The 14,071-nt window shown below is 48.0% G+C and overlaps 1 protein-coding gene and 1 pseudogene across 3 annotated transcripts; both read left to right on the forward strand.

Annotated features, from left to right (window-relative positions):
* Window positions 1-2,789: 2,789 nt before the first annotated feature.
* LOC122450133 (histone H4 transcription factor) lies at window positions 2,790-12,517 on the forward strand. Of its 3 annotated transcripts, none has more exons than XM_043482306.1 (10): window positions 2,790-2,967; window positions 7,292-7,476; window positions 8,545-8,774; window positions 9,032-9,143; window positions 9,323-9,475; window positions 9,997-10,074; window positions 10,157-10,277; window positions 10,363-10,501; window positions 10,593-10,717; window positions 11,543-12,517. In XM_043482306.1, the coding sequence occupies exons 1-10, from the start codon at window positions 2,912-2,914 to the stop codon at window positions 11,958-11,960; spliced, it is 1,617 nt and encodes a 538-aa protein (XP_043338241.1). In that variant the 5' UTR covers window positions 2,790-2,911; the 3' UTR covers window positions 11,961-12,517. The 3 variants fall into 3 exon arrangements, with proteins under 3 accessions (XP_043338241.1, XP_043338240.1, XP_043338242.1); XM_043482305.1 differs by lacking the exon at window positions 2,790-2,967 and adding an exon at window positions 3,860-4,004; XM_043482307.1 differs by lacking the exon at window positions 2,790-2,967 and adding an exon at window positions 4,022-4,431.
* A 141-nt stretch (window positions 12,518-12,658) lies between these two features.
* LOC122450135 lies at window positions 12,659-13,543 on the forward strand (annotated as a pseudogene).
* The last annotated feature ends 528 nt before the right edge of the window (window positions 13,544-14,071 follow it).

Raw genomic sequence — 14,071 nt, forward strand, 5'->3', positions numbered from 1 at the left:
ATACTCGTAAGGGTTTCATCATAATAAAAAGTCTTTCACTCCTAAATGTGGGCAAGTTTCAGGGGATTATGGGTACTAGAAAATTCGAGGATCCTGGTTCCTGTTCTCCCAGACCTTACTCAGGACTTGAAGCAGATAAGCTGCTGCAGGGTGTCAGAGCACTGAACCAGGGACAGAAAACCTGGGTGTACCACAGACCTTGCAAGTGACCTTGAGAAGTCCACTTCTCCTTTCTGGACCTCAGCTTCCTCATCTCTAAAGTGAAGGGTGAAGAAAAAAATAAAGTGAAGGGTGGCCAAGATAATCTTCCAGGTCACTCCAGCCTTGACATTTTGGCTAACCTATATCACAGAGGCTTTAGGGTACCTGACTTTGGGGAGTCAGCTTGGAGTTGTTAATATTCCCCCATGTTCCTGTCCATACAGGCCACAGAATACAGAACATTTTGAAAGGGTGGCAGAATATGGATATTTGGTTCATTTGTACAGAGTGAAAGTGAAAGCTGCTCAGTCGTGTCCAACTCTTTGTGACTCCATGGACTATACTATATTTTTTTGGGCTCCAACATAACTGCAGATGGTGCCTGCAGCCATGAAATCAAAAGACGCTTGCTCCTTGAAAGAAAAGCTGTGACCAACCTAGACAGCATATTAAAAAGCAGAGACATTACTTTGCTGACAAAGGTCCGTCTAGTCAAAGCTATGATTTTCCAGGAGTCATGTATGGATATGAGAGTTAGACTATAAAGAAAGCTGAGCATGGAAGAATTGATGCTTTTGAACTGCGGTGTTGGAGAAGACTCTTGAGAGTCCCTTGGACTGCAAGGACATCCAAACAGTCAATCCTGTAGGAAATCAGTCCTGAATATTCACTGGAAGGACTGATGCTGAAACTCCAATACTTTGGCCACCTGATGTGAAGAACTGACTCATTGGAAAAGACCCTGATGCTGGGAAAGACTGAAGGCAGCAGGAGGAGAGGGGATGACAGAGGATGAGATGATTGGATGGCATCACCAACTTGATGGACATCTGTTTGAGCAAGCTCCGGGAGTTGGTGATGGACAGGGAAGCCTGGCATGCAGCAGTCCACGGGGTTGCAAAGAGTTGGACACGACTGAGCGACTGAACTGACTGATTGGACTATACAGTCTATGGAATTTTCTAGGCCAGAATACTGGAGTGTGTAGCCGTTCCCTTCTTCGGGGGATCTTTCCAACCCAGGGATCAAACCCAAGTTTCCCCCATTGCAGGCGGATTCTTTACCAGCTGAGCCATCAGGGAAGCCCCAGAATACTTGAGTGGGTAGCCTATCCCTCTCCAGTGGATCTTCCCGACCCAGGAATCAAACCAGGGTTTCCTGCATTTCAGGCAGATTCTTTACCAGCTGAGCTACCAGGGATACCCAATTTGTATGAGAGATATGCCAAATTCTAGTTATCAAAACTCAACGAGATTTATCAAGCTCCTTCCCCTGATCTAAGAAATGAAACTCAGCTGTTCACAGAGGGGCAGTTTGTTTACCAACATGACAAGACAGCCAACACACTGAACTCAGAATTTTACGAGAAATTTTTTTTGATGAGAGGACAGGTATTCAGGTTCCTACTGGACCTGTGGATTGAGTTGTTGATGACTGGAAAACTTACTCAGTTTCCAGTGCTGAGCTGCCCAGTGCAATCACCTATTTTGTAGTGAAGAAGAGTCTCATCACTTTTCAAAAATAGACTTTTAAAAAATGAACGCAGAAGAAACAAAACATAATTCAGCTTATCCGTTTTCTACTTTCAAGAGAGACCCAGAGTTTTTGGTGAGTATGAATTATGCTTCAGGGTTTTGTGGCAGCTTTTAAAGAACAAATCTCAGGATGTGTCTTGAATTATCCAGCCAAAATTGTGGCCTGTTTTCAAGAGAAGCAGATTGAGATGGAAGTAAACTACGCTAGACAGCAAAGCACTGTCTCAAATTTTGGAAACGTGTGCATTTCAGAGATATCCTGAAATTTTTTCTCTGTAAAAATTGTTTGAGTCTACACAGCTCCGTGAATGAATTTTTCTTTAGGAATTGCTAAATTAAAGCTAAGAGCCATCTATGGTGGTTTAATTCTGAATTAAAATATGGTTGGCAATTTGTGAAGTATCACTAAAGCTATGTGCTTTTGAATGGATAAAGTTGATAAAACATTTTTGTTATTCGAATTATATTTTTAAACCCTTATTTTAAAATAGGGACAAAATTTAATCACTGTTGGTAAAAAATTTCATGCACAAATTTCTGATTTTCTTGTGACTGCTATTTTTTATAGCATCTTTAAGTTCATTTTATTTACATTGAGCATTTAATGGGTTTTATGATTTTGTAAACTATAGAGGCTTATATTTAGGCTAGAAAATATAGTATCAGTCCTAATGAACTTTACTAAGGTACATAATTTTTAAACAAGTATGTCTTGGATGCTTACTGAGTTTCAGTTACTAGGCTAAGCAATGGGGTTATAGAAACACACACACACACACACACACACACACACACACACACACACACTCCGTCCTCCCTCACTGAAGTGAGTGAGTCAGTGCAGAATGCAGACAAGTTAAATAGGCAAATAGAATACAATGTGTGCTCAGTCATGTCTGACTCTGTGGCCCCATGAACTGTAGCTTGCCTGGCTCCTCTGTCCAGGGAATTTTTCCAGGCAAGAATAGTGGAGTGTGTTGCCACTTCCTCCTCCAGGGGATCTTCCCCATCCAGGGATCCAACCCTCCTCTCTTGCCTCTCCTGCATTGGCAAGAGGATTCTTTACCAGTAGCGCCACCTGGAAAGTGTGATAGAGCTGTAATAGGGAAACACAGAAAAGGGATGTACAGGAAGATTTCCAGGGGGAAAAAAGCATCTTCTTTGAGACCAGACGAATGAGTAGGAATCAGTTCCAATCAGTTTCAGAAGATTGTTCCAGGCAGAAGAAACAGTAAGTACAAGGCAGCAGAGGAAAGGTGGCTGGGTGTGGTGGGGAAGCTGAAAGAAATGCGGGGCTGGGGAGCAGAGAGTGAGGTCGAAAAGCACTGAAGATACGATGGAGAGAAGTATGCAGGACCCAGATGCTGAAGGGTCCAGAGAGCCTCAGTATGGTTTGGGGCTTTGAGCGTTTAAAGCAGCGTGGTGGTTTGATCAGATTTGCTCTCTGCAAAGATCACTTTGAGAGCTCCGTCGAGAATGATTTGGAGGGAAGCAGGAGTGCCCTCAGGGAACCAGTTGGGTCAGTGTAGACATCCGGGATGGACGTCGCTAATGGTCGAGAAATGGGACTGCGAAGCTCAAGAAAGGGGGGGAACTTGAGAGATCCTGTGTTAAGGGGGTATAATTTATAGGAGTTGGCAATGGAATGGATGTGACGTGTGAGGGAGGAATCAGACATGACTGCCAGGTTTCAGGAGTCGTTCACTGAGACTGGTAACAAAGGAGGCAGAGTTGTGGGAGGAAGAGAAGATGGCATAAGGAATACTGATATTTAAAAAACAGGAAGATTAAGAAGGTGAAGGACCCCCAGTTTGGGCCGAGCGGGGTTCGTTGTTCTGGGCACCCAGCCTCCTCCGCCTTTTCCTCCGCCTCTTCCTCTGTCTCAACGCCCACGCGGCCAGCTGGACCTGCGACCAAGAGGAGGGAGGCCCCTCTCTGCTCACAGCCTGAGCTCTGCGCATGCCCAGTGGGTGCCGTGCTCCGAGCCTGCGCAGTCGGGGAAATTCGGACCCTAGGGATGCCCGCCTGCACTTCGCCTGCAGACCTGCGGCGTCCACAGCGCTACCTTCCCGCGCGGCCAGCTGCCGCTCACTCCCGCCCCTTCCGTGTTTTGGTCGCGCACGGGTTCCGTCAGTCGCAGAGGCGATTGGCTGTTAGAGGGATTCGAGAGCGACGATTGGCTATCATTGGCCGTCACTCAAGCGCCCTCCCGGAGATGGTGCGAGGTGGGAGGGGAGCTGGAGAGACCTGGGAGCTGACTGACGGGAGGTAAGCAGGGGATGCCGGGCGGCATCGGTTTGTGCTTTGGGCCGGCTGCTGAAGCCAGGCACTTTTCCGGTCGCTTCGGCGAGGCGCTCTCTTGCTGCTCGGCCACGCTGTTCTGCCTGGCGCCTGCAGCGCCCCCAGCCCACAACCCCGACTTGGTTTCCAGTCTGGGGCTTCGTTGCAGCTGAAGCACAATCGTCGCCACGCCTTAGGGGGAAGCCAGTAGGGCTGAGGGGGAGATTTCCCTACCGAATGGCCTCCTTCCTTGTCTCCGAATTCTACCTGTGCTCCAGGGGCCCGGTCCCCACCGCTAAGGGCAACCTTTCCTGCTTCGCCTGCCGCCGCGGTTTCTCCCTGTCCAGCTCCCCTCACCGGGCCCTTTGTTTTGGTCGTTGTTTAAACACGTCAGAATCATCTCTTCAGCCAAATTGTGAGTCCTTAGAAGGTTCCGTACCTTGGTCCCTCTTTTCTTTAATACCATTCAGGGTTCATTCTCGGTGCATTGCGTTGCGATTTATACTCAAGTATTTGCTCGTTGCTTCTTACTATGATTCCCTATGAAAGGAAGGGTTAGGAATATTTCGGGTTTTCCTTTTGTTGATCTTTTTGTACCATTCGTGCTTGGATCATCTAATTCTTAGAAGCAAGGATACGAAGAGCCAACACTTGTTGAGTTAGGCTAAGCATTTTAGTATCCATTATGTGTTTTAATCCAGAAATCATTTCAGTGAAACAGGCATGATTATTCTCGTGCTAATAATACATGGGAAACCCGGGTTTAAGTAACTTGCCTAAGATCACAGGGCTAGTAAATGTTTGGAGCTTTCTAATCATTATCAGTCAGAATCCCTCATCCACTGCTGTGATATTAATATCCTGTTTTACCTTTAAGGAAACAGGTTCAGAGAAGCTAGGTGATTTGTCCAAAAGTAAAATAATGTTATAAATTTACTTGAACATTAAAAGAGCTCATAGTAGGTGTGTGCTGACTCTGCAGTTAGAACTGAAGAGAACACAGACCAGGCTTTCTAGGAGCTCACAGCTTATTGGAGGAAACTTACAAAATAGCTACTGGATAAAGCATGCTTTGGGTATTGTGTATGACGTCTTTGGTGAGGAGGGAATCAAACATAAAAAGGTAAGACAGGCAGATGGAGGAGGAGAATGGAGCCATGCTCCCTGGCTTTGAATTCTGTCTCCATCACTTCCTAGCTTTGTGATCTTGGGTAAGTTACTTAACCTATCTGAGCCATTTCCTCATCTGTAAAGTGGGATAATCAGGCTGCCTACTTCAATAGGATTGTTGTACTAATGAGTTTTTATAAATATAAGACACTTAGAACAGTGGTTGGCATATGCTTCTGTGCATGCTTAGTCATGTCTGACTCTGCGACCCCATGGACTGTAGCTCTCCAGGCTCCTCTGTCCATGGAATTTTCCAGGCAAGAATACTGGAGTGGATTGCCATTTCCTTTTCCAGGGGATCTTCCCAACTCGGAGATCAAACCTGCATCTCCTGCACTGGTAGATGGATTTTGTACCCCTGAGCCACCAGAGAAGCCCTAGGTTTTTATACCCTCTGTGCTGCTATGTGCTGTGCTTACTTGCTTAGTCATGTTCAATTCTTTGAGACCCCGTGGACTGTAACCTACCAGGCTCCTCTGTCTGTGGAATTTTCCAGGCAAGAATACTGGAATAGGTTGCCATTTCCTTAAGGCTTCTTTAAAAAGGGGTTTCTGGTACTTCCCTTGTTGTCCAGTGGTTAAGACTCCATGCTTCCAAGGCAGGGGTTGCCGATTTGGTCCCTGGTCAGAGAACTAAGATCCCACATGCCATGAGGTGTGGACAAAAAGGGGGGAGGGGTTCCTTTGGTAACCAGTTAGATATAGTAGGTTCTTATACTTGTAAGTATGAAAGATTTTATGCATTTTGTATTTTCTGGGGTCTTCTCCTTTCATTGTGTAATAAAGTTCTTTTTCAGAGTTCCCACCTCTTTCTGGAAGGCCAGAGGGAGCAATACCCCACTCCCTTCCTGGGTACCACAGTGAGAGTTGGTGAGAATCCTCAAGGAGGTGATGCTCAGGGGACAGAGTCAGGGCCTCTTAGTGTCTTTTCTTCCCCCAGAGATTTTTGTTTGCAGTGTCACCTGTCATTCTGTGTTTTGTTTTAATGAAGGAAACTATCCTTTTATTGTTCCTCAGACTCTGTTTCTGGAGGCCCCATCACAACTGGGCTTCTGAGTTAAAGGGCAGATTTCTAGGCCTAACCCCAGCCTTCCCAAATCTGAATCTCTAGGGCAGGAGCTGGAAATCTCTGCATTTGTGTGCATATTAAAGGTTGAGAACCTTTTTTTTTTTATTCAGCTTTCTTCAATGAATGTTTATCACCCGCCTAAGTGTGCCTAACACTGTGTACACCCAGTATAAACTGGACAGACAACTGCCTCTTATGTGAAATAGAATTGACATTTTTGTTCAGAGGATATTAAGGCAGTGGCAAAGTAAAGCACCAGATAGGTTAGGCAAAAGGAGTATGCGTGGCATTTCATAAGTCTGATGGAGTACTTACAATGTGATCCAGTGAGAAATAAGGAGCTTCTAGGCTCATCCGTGTGCATAGGAAAAATGTAGACTTTGGAGTCAGCCTGACCTGACCCTACCACTGGTGTGTGATCTTGAGCAAACCAGTTAACCTCTCCAGGCCTTATGCCCTTATCTATGAATGAAATTAAAAACAGTACTTCCCTTATAGGATGGTGTTGGTAATTAGATGACACAATGTGCTTAGTAGGTGCTTGGTGTATAGCAGATTAAAAGCAGAAGGGTTTGTTATCCCCATTCTGAAGATAAGGGTGTTCAGGAATAGAAGGGTTAAGCTTACTTGGCCAAGGTCACACAACTAAGTAGGTGGTGGACAGAGTCGTCTGAGTCTGAGCTCTGGGTCATTTTTCAAAGCCGTCTTTTTGAACCTGAGCATTGTTCTGCCTCCTGTAGGAGTAATTCCTTCTTGATGGGTTGCTCTGAAGCGCCTTGAAAAACTGTCTGTTAAAGTTCTTAGCTCAGAGCCTGGCACACACTCAATAATGTCAGTTTGTATTCTCCATTCCCAAGAACACCAGACGGCTTCCAGGGGTTTGAAGAACTGCTACTCTGTCCTTACTGAGAAAGCACAGCATTTCTCACGGGTCACTGAAAAATATCTCTTGGCTCTAGGCTGGCTGGCTGTCCCGTGTTAACCCCCAGCAGCACTTGGGTGGAATCCTTACAGGTGTCGATTTCTTCCTCCTCTAGGGTGAAGGCCATGCCGCCTCCTGGGAAAGTTCCCCGAAAGGAGAACCTGGGGCTGCAGTGTGAGTGGGGGTCCTGTTCCTTTGTGTGCTCGGCCATGGAGGAGTTCTGCCAGCACGTCACTCAGCACCTGCAGCAGCACCTGCAGGGCTCCGGGGAGGAAGAAGAGGAAGAGGAGGACCTGCTTGGTAAGGAAGCAGGACACAGGAAGGGGAAAGAGCTCAAGGGATGGTGGAAAATCTTCCTCTCTTTGCCACAGATCATATTGTACAAGCTGTTGACAGTCTGCTTTTTTCACTCTCTGGCAGTGTTTTTATTTATTTAGTTTTTACTGTGACCACTAGTTAGAAATGCATTTTGTGTCACAACCCTGTATACAGAAGTTAAGAAATACTAAAAACAATCCTTGCCTTGATTAAATTATTTCTGAATTGTTCTATTTTATTCTCTTTAATTAAAAAGAAATTGTGATTTGCAATCCCCTAAATTGATTTCACTACCCACTAATGGGTCACAGCACAGTTTGAAAAAAACTTTTCTATAGAAGTCTCTACAGATAGAGACTGCTCTCCTTCCCCACCTCAAATTGCGTTTGAATCTAGTGACTGTAACCTATAACTAATAGCTTCAAAAGTCAAGTAATATTTATACAGAAGGGAAATTAGATGATTACTATATTTTTAAAAGTACCTACTTTTCAAAACAAGTAAACCTCTGTAGAGCATTGAAAATTTGGTGCTTAGAGAGATAGGAAGTAGACTGGGATAGCTGATAGGCCTTCCTAGAGAAGGCTGATCTTGGGCAGAATATGGGGGAAAGGAAAAACCTATGGTTTGACAGGAAGGAGTGGGAGGCATCCCAGGTTCCTCAGGGAAGAGCAGAAACTCCAAGCCACAGTAGCAAATGCCAGCCACACCTGCTGTGTCTGAGTCAGTGGCACTGGGCTGTGCACACACTGTCTCCCTGCCTGGACCACGCTTCCTCTCCACCTGGTTGCAGTTTTCTATTTATGCATGTGATTATTTTGATGTGTTTTTCTTCCTGACTGAAAGCTGTGCAAGGGCAAGGACTGGGACTCTTTTTGTACTCGTTGTTCTATTCCCAGTTCCTGGCACACAATTGGTAGTCACTAAATGCTAGCATTTGCTAAATGAACTCCTGGTATACCAGGTCACCCTAGCCTGGTCCCTTGCTGCTAAGTGGAAGGAGTGCTTTGGGAAGTTATCAGTCACTTCCTTCTAAACTCCTTTTTGCAGAGGAAGAATTCTCCTGCTTGTGGCGGGAGTGTGGCTTCTGTTCTCCGGACAATTCTGCTGATCTCATCCGCCATGTCTATTTCCACTGCTACCACACCAAGCTGAAACAGTGGGGACTGCAGGCCCTGCAGAGCCAGGCTGACCTCAGCCCCTGCATCCTGGACTTCCAGAGCCGCAACCTCATCCCTGACATTCCCGACCACTTCCTGTGTCTGTGGGAGCACTGTGAGGTCAGCAGACAGCCAGGAGTAGGGATGGAGAGGGTTGGGGATCTCAACTCAAGACTTGCTTAATCCTTTCTGGGATATGCTATATTCTTGAAGTTTCTGCTAATAGCCTTTCTTCATTTCTGGGTAGCCCCTTGCTCAAACTTTCCTATCCCCACCAATTAATTTGGGAGAGAACCAAGAAGCCCCCCTCAGGACACCTGGGAGTAGGAGTCCCTCCACCCATCCTCAGTCCTTACCCTAAGTTGCTTGTGGCACAGAACTCCTTTGACAATCCCGAGTGGTTCTACCGGCACGTGGAAGCGCACAGCCTGTGTTGTGAATACCAAGTAGTTGGCAAGGACAACAATGTGGTGCTCTGTGGCTGGAAAGGTAGGGCCACTCCTTAATTTCTGGCTTCTAAAGAAACTTTGGGATTGCTACGGGACCAGGGCAGCTAGGGGTAGGACCAGTCCTGCAGGGCAGGGTTGGCTGCTGACTGAAGAGACTTGGGGGTACCAGACCCTATTCTGGGGGTTTGTGGCTGGACCTGACCAGGCCTTCCTTCCCAGGCTGTACCTGCACCTTCAAGGACCGCTTTAAGCTTCGAGAGCACCTCCGCAGCCATACCCAGGAGAAGGTGGTGGCCTGTCCCACCTGTGGGGGCATGTTCGCCAACAACACCAAGTTCTTAGATCATATCCGTCGCCAGTCCTCGTTGGATCGTAAGCGATTGAAAAAGAAGGGGCATAGGTGCAGGCTGTCCTACTAGGGGTGGTGGCTGGGGGCACATTCTCAGGAGAAGGGGCCCCTGAAGGTATCTGCAGCTTAGCCATATCTATCTTGAGGGCTCAGTCACCGGCACAGTCTCTGCTGATGGGGACTCGTTAGACGTTGTTCACTCCATGCTTACTGTGTGCCACAGCTCTTATCTCAGTGAATCCTCGCAGCAGCCCTATAAGGTACGCTGCTTATCCCCCGTTTTTGCAGATGAGAAAACTGAGGCTCAGGTTAAATCACTTACCTGAGATCACGCTGCTAATAAGTGGGCAAGTCAGAATTCTAATTCAGGTTCTCCACTCCAAGTCCCATGCTCTTTCCATGAAACTAGGTCCACCCATAGTTCCCCAAGCTCCCCTCTTCTTAGGTGGTTTCCCTCTGCCTGGGGGGGTTCCCCTCTCCCAGCATGCTCTCCTCCTCTCTGCCACCCCCGTGCCCCACCTGTCTTCTGCCTGACCCACTGCAGAGCAGCACTTCCAGTGCTCTCACTGTTCCAAGAGATTTGCCACAGAGCGGCTTTTGCGGGACCACATGCGTAACCATGGTGAGTAGCCGGCCGTCCCCTCCTCCTGGCCTGCCCTCCAGGCTTCCGCCAGCTTCCCAGTCACAGCCTCTCTGCTCCTCAGTGAACCACTACAAGTGCCCTCTGTGTGACATGACCTGCCCACTGCCATCCTCCCTCCGAAACCACATGCGCTTTCGCCACAGCGAGGCCCGTCCCTTTAAATGTGACTGTTGCGACTACAGGTAAGAGGAAACAGGATGGGAAATCACAAAACTTGGGTTCCAGGATCCCCCATGCTTTCTGATCCCTCCTGACCTTTCTTGGCAGCTGCAAGAATCTGATCGACCTCCGGAAGCACCTAGATACCCATAGCAAGGAGCCAGCCTACAGCTGCGATTTTGAGAACTGCACCTTCAGTGCCCGGTCGCTCTACTCTATCAAGTCGCATTACCGAAAAGTGCATGAAGTGAGTGGGGCTGATGGTAGGGAGGGGCCGGCAGAAGTGTGGGGGTGCCTGGGGAGGGGGGAAGCTGGCCTCACTCTCCCGTCCCCACCAGGGAGACTCTGAGCCAAGGTACAGATGCCACGTGTGTGACAAATGCTTCACAAGGGGCAACAACCTCACTGTGCACCTTCGCAAGAAGCACCAGTTCAAGTGGCCCTCAGGGCACCCCCGCTTTCGGTATGTCTCCCAACCTCCCCCCACCAAGATTTCTGCAGTTTTTCTTCATACTTTTCAGCAATTTAAAAACCTTGAATTTGATGGTGCTCTGATGTCCACTCTCTCCATTTAGGCTCAAGCAACCTCCAAAATATTGGTGGGACAAAGAGTATTTATCTAATTTTTGAATCCAGGGAACAATACCAAACCTAATAAATGATCCCAAAAGCCCTGCAACCAGAACCAGAGCCCAGAGTGTGAACCCAAGGGTCCTAATCAGTAGCTTCATGGCCTTCTCATAAACCCTTTGACAGCCCTGCTGTCCAACACAGACAGTTCCTCTCTCTTCCCTCCGCTCCCTTTCCTATTTTTAAAAAAAAATATTTATTTTTTGACTGCATCGGGTCTTAGTTGCAGCACACATGATCTTCATTGCAGCCCTACTGTGAAGGCTTCTAGAGAGAAGTGCAGGCTTCTCTCTAATTGCGACGTATGAGTTCTCTAGTTGAGGCACATGGGCTTAGTTGCCCTGTGGCATATGGGATCTTGGTTCCCCCACCAGGGATTGAAGCCCCATCCCCTGCATTGGAAGGTATGTTTTTAACCACTGGACCACCAGAGAAGTCCCTCCCTTTCCTTTCTGAGTAATGAGCCTTCTTGCCTTTTCTTCTAAATATTATACAATAAAGACTTTTTTTTTTGTCTTTAACACCCATCACTTAGAATCCCAGGGCTTCTTCCTTCCCTCCTGTTGTCCCTTACCTCGCCAGTCTCCAGACTGTCTGCTCCCCGTCCACGCCGTGCCCTCCGCCCCTGCTTGCTATACCCTCCATGCTCCTCCACCAGGTACAAGGAGCATGAGGATGGCTACATGCGGCTGCAGCTGGTTCGCTATGAGAGTGTAGAGCTGACCCAGCAACTGCTGCGGCAGCCACAAGAGGGATCGGGCCTGGGAGCATCTCTGAATGAGAGCAGCCTGCAGGACATCATTCTGGAAACAGTGCCCGGAGAGCCAGGACCCCAGGAGGAAGCCGAAGAGGAAGGTGGGGGCAGTGAGGGCACAGCCCTCCCGGCCTCTCAGGACACGTCCAGCCCTATCATCCACGTGGTGAACCAGACCAATGCCCAGGGCGAGCGGGAGGTCGTCTATTACGTGCTGTTCGAAGCCCCGGGAGAGCCCCCACCCGCCTCTGAGCCCCCTGTGGGGGGCGTTACAGGAGAGCTTCAGGGAGCTGCTGAGGAGCCAGAAGTCCGGATGGTGTGAAGGCTGCAGGCCCCGACCCTTGCTACCTCCAGGCCCTGGAGTCTGAGCCGGGCTGGTGGCAGCGCCCCTAGTGGGCAGCCCTTGTCAGTGGATGCCTTTAGGAGTGATGCTGAGAGCAGCATGGTCCACTCTGGAGCTGGCTTGCGTCACTTGGCAGGCTGAGGGACATCCTTTTTCTGCCAGTCCACATTCTTTGGTGATCCTGAAGAGTTTTGATTCTTTGGGGGGGGGGGGGGCGCCCTGGTTGTGTGTGTGTTCCTGTAGAGGGGGCTAGTGTCAGGCTTAAAACCCTAATCCCCTAGACATGCTAAAACAGGGATGAAAATCCATGGTCAATTCACATCCATTCCTATCTGTAGGGGTCCTTGGGCCCTGGGATGCCAAGTAACTGATCCCTCCAAGGGCCCTTTCCTCAAAACCAGCCAAGGCATTTCCCTCTGAATGGTTCCTCTTATAGCCCCAAGGACTTTCATGGTTATCCTCAGGGATGGGATTGGAGGCACTGAGTTTGTGCATAACAGTTGTTTTTGGTAATAAAAGAAACATGTGGGCTGTTACTCATTTCTTCTTCCTTATGTTTGGTGGTATTAACTAGGTAATGAGATACCGCTGCCCAGAAGTGGAGCAGAATAATTAGGCTTGTTTACCTTTTAGTGACTAGGGTTTGTTTTGTTCTTAACTGTCCTCTTGTTCCCTGCCTCCCTCCCCCTCACCCCACCTTTGGTGGGTGGGAAACTTCTCCATTTCCTCTCGGAACATCTACCACCTCCATAGAGGTCCCAGGCATAGGCCAGCAGTGGGCAGTAGAACACTCTGGAATGGACGAGTGGAGCTCACCAGGGAGACGGAGCACCTGACCACGACCATACTCGGTGCTGGTTAGAGCCCAGTGCTTCTGGGGTAGGGGTTCTACAGAGGCAGCTCTAGGGGTGGGGTGGGAGTGGATGTGAAAGGCCCTAGGGAAGAACAGGTACTTGGAGTCCCAGAACCAAGTTAGAAAGGTATGTGCCTGAAGGTGTGTTTTCCTGAAGAAAAGGGTCTGTTTCTTCAGTAGATTCTGAAAGGGGTTGGAAGCCTTCAAAATAGGAACCGTTTTTTTAGGCCTGTCTAGTCAGATCTTAGCACTCTGTATCCCTCTTAGAGTCTCTGCCACTCTCAAGAGATCAAGGAGCTCTTCTGGGTACGGCATCTAGAGGCATTCAGGATGGTGCAGCATCTGACGTACTGTCATAGGCTGTCCTACAATACAACCTCTAACAAAACCAAGCTGTCCCGAACCCCTGGTAATAGAATTGTTTATGTTTGTACCAAGAAGGTTGGGAAAGCACCAGAATCCGTATGTGGTGTGTGCCCAGGCCGACTTAGAGGCGTTCGTGCTGTGAGACTAAAGTTCTCATGAGGTTGTCTAAAACGAAGAAACACGTCAGCCAGGCCTGTGGTGGTTCCATGTGTGCTGAATGTGTCCGGGACAGGATCAAGCACGCTTTCCTCATTGAAGAGCAGAAGATCGTTGTGAAAGTATTGAAAGCACAAGCACAGAGTCAGAAAGCTAAATAAAAAATGAACCATTTTTGAGTAAAAAATAAAAAAGAGATCAAGGAAATACTCTCAGGGGTCTTAGATAGGCAGGAAGCTATCCCCCCTCCCTTCAAAAATTAAATGTAATTCTTACTACAAAAACCTACTTTTTTGTGTGCCTGTTGGTGAAAGAATTCAGAAAGAAAAGTCAGTTAATTCCATCAGCCATTTACTGAGTTCTTCCTATAGTTCAGGCACTGTGAAGGATGCTAAGTGTGCTAAGGATACAAAGATGGATAAACGCAGGCAGGACCTGCCCTGGAGTGACTTGGAGTCCAGAGGTGAGGAAAGACCTAAATGAGTGGCCGGTCAGGGTTCACTGAGGAGACTCAAAGAAGGAGCTGACAATATTACTTGGGCAAGGGCTCAGGAAGGGCTTCGGCAAAGAAAACGAATAGAGCTACCATCTACAAAGGGGTGGCAGGTTATTCCAGGCAGAAGATACTAGGTCTGGAATTTAAAGAGGGACTTTGTGGTCTTAAGCACTGAAGGCCATAGGTTGTAGAGAGAGAAGACTGGGAAAGAATGCAAAG

Source organism: Cervus canadensis, chromosome 11 (genome assembly GCF_019320065.1).
Source record: "Cervus canadensis isolate Bull #8, Minnesota chromosome 11, ASM1932006v1, whole genome shotgun sequence".
Taxonomy (NCBI): domain Eukaryota; kingdom Metazoa; phylum Chordata; class Mammalia; order Artiodactyla; family Cervidae; genus Cervus; species Cervus canadensis.